The sequence below is a fragment of the Rhagoletis zephyria genome, unplaced genomic scaffold, assembly GCF_001687245.7.
Source record: "Rhagoletis zephyria isolate East Lansing unplaced genomic scaffold, Rhagoletis_zephyria_1.1 Rzeph_scaffold_00026, whole genome shotgun sequence".
In the NCBI taxonomy this organism is placed as follows: Eukaryota; Metazoa; Arthropoda; class Insecta; order Diptera; family Tephritidae; genus Rhagoletis; species Rhagoletis zephyria.
In genome coordinates this window covers 770,439-778,536 of record NW_016157110.1, presented here as the reverse complement: position 1 = coordinate 778,536, position 8,098 = coordinate 770,439, and the positions used below count along the sequence as shown (strand labels likewise).

The following is an 8,098-nucleotide window of genomic DNA, read 5'->3' as shown; positions in this document are numbered from 1 at the left end:
CTGAGTACTTAACTTTTTTCTAAAGAGTGTAAATTGCAATACTTGGATGGAAATTCGCGGAGTTTTCTTTAATTTTGCATAAGGTTTGTAACTCCNAACGAAAAAAGGAGATAAAGAGTCGAAAAAGACTCAAGACAATAAAAAAAAAATGTGTCCGATGTGGCAGCACCGCGCACTTGTCAAACAGCTGCAAATTTCAAGAGTATGTATGTAATTTCTGCAAAAAAAAGGGTCATTTGAAGAAAATGTGTTTCAAACAAAAAAAGCAAAGAAAACGAGTTGACCAAATTGAGGAAAACAAGTCAACAGCAGTGGAGGAATTGTTTAATGTAGAAGCGGTTGAGGTTAACAACATACGAAGAAAAATTGTGCGCGAGGTGCGAGTAAATAACGAAAACATCACGTTTGAGGTGGATACTGCCCTGTAGGGAAAACACGAACTAGTGAACCAAATTTCTAGTTCAGTACTAGTTCTTTTTCACCTAAAACGGACCAGTCCGATAGTAACTAGTACCGCACCAGGCCAAAGGCAGTGAAATGTGGTACTTTCACTAAACTATTTTATTTCAAATTTTAAACGCAGGGACGGTAATCATTATGAGAAAAATAATTTAAATCAGCATTTAATCATTATTTTATGAATTATTATTGAGTTTTATTTTTTTCGCTCAAACGGAAATAATTATTATTTGATTTTTATTTTTGGGATTACAAATAATGATTATTTTATGGTTTTTATTTTTTCGCGCAGNCATTTGTGATTGTATTGTCCTTCCTTCAACCGATCGTATTTAATATAGAAGGGAAATGTTTCGACAAGCCTGATTAGAAATGTAGATCTAAGGTGACGAATTTATAACAGGTTGGGAACTGCATATAAAAAATGGATGCAGATCGAACTAGATCTCATCTTTCGAATTAGGAACTGGTTTGGAACTAAAGAAAAGGGGATGCAGAACGAACTAGATCTCATCTGTCGAATTTGGAACTGAGCCGGAACTATAGAAAAGGGATGCAAAACGAACTAGATCTTATCTGTCGAATTTAGAACTGGTTCGGAACTAGAGCCAAAGGGATGCAACGGGGGACAATTGACACTTCCTAGGAGATCGCAATGTTAAATTCGCCAGTCGCTAGCATGCAAAAGAGAATTAACGCGTACTAGTCATGGTTCCAAATGCACTAGAACCGAACCAGTTCTGCACTAGTTCGTTTCCCTACAGGGTGGTTCCCCCGTCTCAATCATAAGCAATAAAGATTTAAGAAAGTATTTCGCCGACATTCAATTGAATACCAGTAAAACGGAACTAGTAAGCTATTGCGGAACACCTTTGGAATGTCTGGGCTATAGCTGGGAGCGAGTTTCAATTGAGAGATGTGACAAAATACTGAAACTGTATGTAGTGCGCTCTGACCGCAAGCCACTTCTAGGCAGAGAATGGCAACGCGAGATTAGACTAGAATGGAACAAAATAATAAATAATGATACAGTTAGTGTGCAAAATATTAACCAGATACAGCAAAATCAGAAAAGCAGTCAAATTGAAAATTTAACTAGTAAATATCCGAATGTGTTTTCGACCACTACCGGAAAAATTAAAGACTTGTAAGCTCGTTTTTACCTAAAACCTAATGCAGCGCCGAAGTTTGTGAAGCACCGAAGAGTTCCTTTTCCATTAATGGAAGCAGTGGAGAAACAATTGGATGCACAATTAGCAGAAGGTCTTCTTAAGAAGGTTGAAAGCAGCGAATGGGCTACGCCAATTGTCGTGGTGCGGAAAAAGGGTGGTGGAGTCCGAANAAAAGGGTGGTGGAGTCCGAATATGCGGGGACTATAAAGTTACGCTGAACCCGGTTTTATTGGTCGATGAACACCCACTACCAACAGTAGATGAGCTGTTTAGCAAAATGGCAGGTGGCGTACGGTTTTCGAAAATCGACTTGGCAACAGCATACCTTCAACTAGAGGTACATCCAGACGATAGGCACCTTCTTACGCTCAACACGCACAGGGGATTGTACCATCCAACTCGTATGATGTTCGGAATCGCCAGTGCACCGGCAAAATGGCAGCGATTAATGGAACAGGCTATAGGAGATATTCCGGGAGTATCGGTCTTTTTGGACGATATAAAGGTGACAGCGCCAGATGATGATACACACATAAAACGTGTCGAGGAAGTACTTAAAAGGTTCGATCACTACAGCATGCATGTTAACTTGGAAAAATCTGAATTTTTGAAAGAAAGTATAGAATAGTGCGGGTACGTAATAAGCAGAGAAGGCATTCGTTGAATGAGCAACAAGATCCAGGCTATACAGAATATGAAAGTTCCAACAAACCATAAAGAAGTTCGTGCATTCATGGGGCTCGTGAACTATTATGGCAGATTCGTTAAAAACTTAAGCGACATAGTTCACCCAATCAATAGATTGCTGCAAGACAAAGTGACTTGGTCATTCGACAAAAAGTGTAAAGTGGCGTTCGAGGAAATAAAAAAGCAAATGAAATCAAACGTAATTCTTTGCCACTACGATTCAAAGTTCCTGATCACGTTAGCTGTGGATGCTAGCCCAATCGGGGTAGGGGCGGTCCTTAGCCACATGTATGAAGATGGCACTGTGAGACCGATTCAGTTCGTGTCACAGACTTTAAGCAAAGTACAACAACGCTATTCGCAGTTCGACAAAGAGGCATACGCTCGTTACAGATAAGCGGGCGATATCACAGATATTTGCACCTGGCAGAGGGATACCGATAAATTTAGCAACTCGTATGCAGCATTACGCGTTATATTTGGAACAGTTTGACTACAAAATCAAATGCAAGCGTTCGAAAGAGAATGGGAACACAGATGCTCTTTCGCGGTTACCCAATGCAGCCACATACGAACAGGTGGAAGAAGTTTACGTGGTGGAAGAAGAGTTGTTCGAAAATTCAAACTTCAGCGTGAAACGAAAGCGGACGAAACAATAAGATGACTTTATGAGGGTTTGAAGTATGGCAGGAACAACACGAATTTACTTACATAACGACTGTACACTGAGGGGAGTGCGCGTATACATTCCAAATAATCTACGACAACACACGGAATTGCACACGGCTCATTTCGGTGTGGTCAGAATGAAAAGTTTGGCCAGAGCCAACGTATGGTGGTATCAAATGCATAAGGACATCGAGAATGTGGTGCAAAAGTGCATTGCATGCCAAGACACCCGACCAGACCCTAAAAAAACATAGCCAGTACACAGTTGGAAAACACCCGGAAAAGTTTTTGAACGAGTACACGTAGATTATGCCGGTCCGGCAATGGATAAATATTTGTTTATTTTAATTGACGCATTTAGCAAATGACCGGAAGTTCATTTAACTTCAAACAACGGTTGAAAAATGTCGCGAGATATTTGCGCAGTTTGGTGTACCAAATATCTTGGTAAGTGATCACGGAAGACAGTTCAACTCGACCGAATTTCAAAAATTTTTGAAGGAAAATGGAGTCATCTATAAGCAAGGAGCACCTTATCACCCAGCAAGAAACGGTCGAGCAGAACGTTATGTACAAACGATTAAGAATAAACTTATCGCAGCAATTGAAAAGCGAGCTTTCAAAGATACTTATAGCTTACTGACGAACCATTCACCCAGTAACCAACAAATCGCCATCGATGCTCATGCTAGGGCGGCAAATACAAGCATGTTTGGCTTTACTTTTGCCGCAAAATGATCAAACGAAATTCGGTAAGACGCTACCAACAAAGAGGATTGACGTAGGTGAAAAAGTAGCAGTTACCTGTCAAAGCCCAAATGCAAATTTGGAGTAGCTGAGGCAAATAAAGGCGATTTGCATCATAGTGTCAGACTCGACAACGGTCGGAAATGGATGAGACATATCGACCAAATGCGAAGGTCAAGAGTATCAAGCGACGATACGCCGGAAGCAACAGGAATGCTAACGGGAGGTCCAGTCAGCGAACAAATGGGTAGAGCTCAGAAACATTCATTATCGTCACATCAGACTCCAGATGCGGTCACAAATCACTCATCGCAATCATCATCTCAACCACATCAGCCTGTTGAGGCACCACCTGAAGAAACACTTCGTGGAAAGGGCGGAGAAGAGGCTAACAAAAACCTACAGTCAGACACATCGCAAAAGCCGACATCGACAACAACAACACTGCAATCACCCGAGACGATGCTGCGCCGTTCGCAAAGGCAACGTAAAATACCAAAACGTTTATTATCATAAATATGTATGTACATTAGAGTGGCACAAAAAAATTAAGTTGGAATTTTAATGCCGGCACCACCTAGGATTGTTCTATATCGAAAAAAATATACCCCTATTTTTTTATTTTGAAATCAAAAAATATTTAGGGGGTGCTCAAAGCGCTCAAATTTTTCCATGTATTTTATATGGAGAAAAAGCTATTTTTCGTAGAAATGGTATAAAACTCTTAAAAATCAATATTTTTCAATCGAAAAACTGTGGTTCTCTTCAGGAGATTTCAGAATTAATATCCAATTGTTTATTTAACCATTTTTTATGATTAAAGATTTTTTCCATTGCATTTTCTAGGGGTTTTAGAGGACCTATAAAATATAGGTTCTATGAAGAAATTGTTAAAGAGACAATTGCGTATTATTACTGGCAATCTCCTGAAGATAAGAAAAGTTTTCCGATCGAAAACTGTTGATTTTCAAGAATTCTACTCTATTTCTACGAAAAGTTGTTTTTCCCCCATATAAAATACATGGAAAACTTTGAGCGCTTTGAGCACTCCCTATTTTTATTTTTATTTTCAAAAGAAAAAAATAGGGGTATATTTTTTTTTCGATATAGAACAATCCTAGGGGGTGCCGGCATTAAAAAGCCGACCTTATTTTTTTTACATACATTTTTGGAACTCTTGTAGCTCCTGTTACTGAAACATTGTAAACCTTAGGGGAGAGGGATGTTATGTACATATGTATATGAAAGATACACTTAGTNATTTTCAAGAATTCTACACTATTTCTACGAAAAGTTGTTTTTCCCCCATACAAAATACATGGAAAACTTTGAACGCTTTGAGCACTCCCTATTTTTATTTTTATTTTCAAAATAAAAAAATAGGGGTATATTTTATTTTCGATATAGAACAATCCTAGGGGGTGCGGGCGCTAAAAATCCGACCTTATTTTTTTACATACATTTTTGGACCACTTTAGCCTACATACACGGGCATGTACAGAACCATGGTACTGGGCACACCGTTCNCTCTTGTAGCTCCTGTTACTGAAACATTGTAAACCTTAGGGGAGAGGGATGTTATGTACATATGTATATGAAAGATACACTTAGTCACTTAAGCATAATATTCTACGTACACATACATACACACAGACGAACGAATAACGAAATGAACACTAGGTAAAACACATGTATCACAAACGAATATGTAGAATAAGGTCAGTCGCAATCCAACCATTGTAGCGAGTTTACTGAAATATATAATACTTTTATTTACCACATCGGCGGTGGTGAAAAACTCATCCACTTCCTCATCAATTGGTGAATTATAGTCCTCAAATGGTTCATAATCGTCGGTATATGAAGGCTCTTCAAATACATCTTCATTGTATGTGTAATCGTCCTGTGGCCAAGCATGCAGCGGTACGGGTAACATAGCCAACCAAGTGGCGCTCATCGATATCAAATATTTCATAAGCCACGTGGAAGCGCGGTGTGGCTGCAATGAAGCACTAGCCGCCGTATAAGGATTATCGGCATCCGAACAAATTCCTTGATAGTCATTAACCGTGACACGTTTGTAAATGCGATCCTGTACCAATGAATCCATTATAGTGCCATCGATTTGTCCAAAAAATTTTCCTGAATGATCGCCTTGCTCGGAGATAATAACAAAGCCATTATTGTCCAGCACATAGCAGTCGAGATCATCTGAGGCACAAGTGCGACGACAGCCTGTCATGCCGGTACACTGGAAGAAAAATATTTTCAAGGTTTTATTATTACTTTGTTTATTCCTCTATGTACGCACGGTTGAGGTTATGTTTATAAAATGTTTTGCCAAAGAGTCCAATTGAAATTGTAAACCAACGACGGCGGCTATGGCTTTGTGACCACGATGTTCAAGGAATATCGCGTGTGAAGCAGTAACAAGTGTTGTATTCAATTTTGTCGCATAGCCAGTAGCGAAGGGCACACTATAGACAAAACTGTCTTGTTCGACGGTATGCTGATCTACGGCACGTTTGTACCAGGATGTGCTCATGGCGCGGGCATTGTCCTCACTGAAATGGCTGTTAAGAAAAAAGTTAGGGGTGATTTTCCACTTGCAGCATTGAGCATTTAATATGTCGTAAATTCTATAGTGAGAATATTGAATATTGCTTGGTTTAATAACTTACGGATCAGGCGAGTCCTCTGGTCTTTTCATGTGATCAATCCAACGTAGAAGACCCGAACGCGTGGCAACGAAAGAAGTGGCAACCAAAAACTTTTGATAACCTTGTCTGAAAATATATGAACGAGCTACTTCAGCAAGCTGGAAATAGGTATTCGACTTCAAAGAAATTTGTTAGCTGGACAAACTACATACAAGGGAAAATGAGCACAAGATATTCCTTTTTAACTCTTTCTCGTGTTGCTACGAACTTACATACTAAGTTTGTGCAAAATACAAATATATTTTGTCTAAATGAATACGAGTTAAAAGAGGCTATCTCTTTGCTCATTTATATGGATTTCTCAATATGTAAAGATTAGTAGCAGAGAAAAGACATCGTTAATCGAGGCAGCTTTGTTACAGTGTTCCTTTGCATGGAAGCTTTAAAAGCACAATACTATGAAGAGAGCTTTCACTATGTTTTCAACTTTTACATTTTGGATTACAAAAGCTCGAGGGATGCAGTTATTTCAAATCTATAGCTTACAACGACCAACGTGGCTATAGGCAGCAATAGCTTACGTTTTGTGTGTTACCAATATGTAGCAGCGTAGCAATAAATAATTCGTTTTGAGTTTTTGTGTAATTTACCTCTTAAGTATAGCCATTAATGTGGCGATTGGACTAAAATTATTTATAAATATTTATGTTGCATACATTAGGACAGTTTCATTCGCGCGTTAAAATTTGCATTCAAACAGATATGATTTTTCAGAAGAAAAGTTAATTTGTACATGAAATATAAATTATCGAGAAATTAACCAAACAGAGTTTACCAGAAAGAAAAAAAGAGCAGGAATATAAAAAACAAAAGAAATTGGTGCTTTAGTGCATATAATATTTTTTTTTCATTAAACAATATAGAGAAACAAAATGTGCTTTATGATTTTCGGATACAAACATAAAGAAAATTTTTTTGTGCTGTAAAATGTGCATCAAGAAAAGAGATAAGAAATCAATATTCGGTTACAACCGAGTTGTTTCAAGCTAGTCTGCACAAATTCGCAAACATGAGTAACTTAATATTTCGAAATAGACATCAGGTTTTTAGGATCCACAAATAAGCACTCAGTCGTTCTGGTTCCATGAATATAAATAATCATGCATTCTTGAAAAAAAACTTCACTACTAGGTCGATCGTGAGCTTAGTGGACATTCACATTCGGTTAGGGTTCGGTAACCCAGGGTTAGAAGAATGTGGAGATTGTAGATAATACGACGCTTATTTACACGGACGGTTTAAAGATGAACAATGGAGACGGATTTCATTTTAGCTACTGAATCACTGTAGGACTTTTCAAGATGGAGGATATAAAGTCGCCTTCCCTATGTTCACAGCCAGCCAGATAATAATAAGGTTCTGCACTTATGTATATACTAGCCAATGCCCGCTTGCTTCGCTGAGCGTAATAAGATCTTTTGCGTTGGCCAATACAAAAAGAGCGTTTAAAAGCAAAATCGGTCTGTAAAGTAAACATTTTTAGTTCAAATTGAAACGAATAAAGAGCAGAATCCTCCTGACACAAAGGCCAAGAATAGTAGCGCTGTGATACCATATCGAATACTAAGCTTTCGATGTTATGAGTTTTACCGATGGTCTTATTTCCACCTGCGTAATATTCTTCTCTGACCTTGCAACTTCAAC

The 8,098-nt window shown here is 38.5% G+C and overlaps 1 protein-coding gene across 2 annotated transcripts in view; it reads right to left on the bottom strand.

The window, feature by feature from the left end:
- The window catches only part of stol (voltage-dependent calcium channel subunit stolid), a 524,452-nt gene that overhangs the window by 17,969 nt on the left and 498,385 nt on the right, over positions 1–8,098 (bottom strand). Inside the window, exons 12-15 of one of the 2 annotated variants that reach the window (XM_017616632.1) lie at positions 7,045–7,077; positions 6,416–6,520; positions 6,046–6,307; positions 5,512–5,985 (exon numbers count right to left, since the gene is read on the bottom strand). In XM_017616632.1, the coding sequence (XP_017472121.1) occupies positions 5,512–5,985; positions 6,046–6,307; positions 6,416–6,520; positions 7,045–7,077 (874 nt within the window). The remainder of the gene's footprint in view (positions 1–5,511; positions 5,986–6,045; positions 6,308–6,415; positions 6,521–7,044; positions 7,078–8,098) is intronic. The other variant, XM_017616624.1, reaches the window with a different exon arrangement.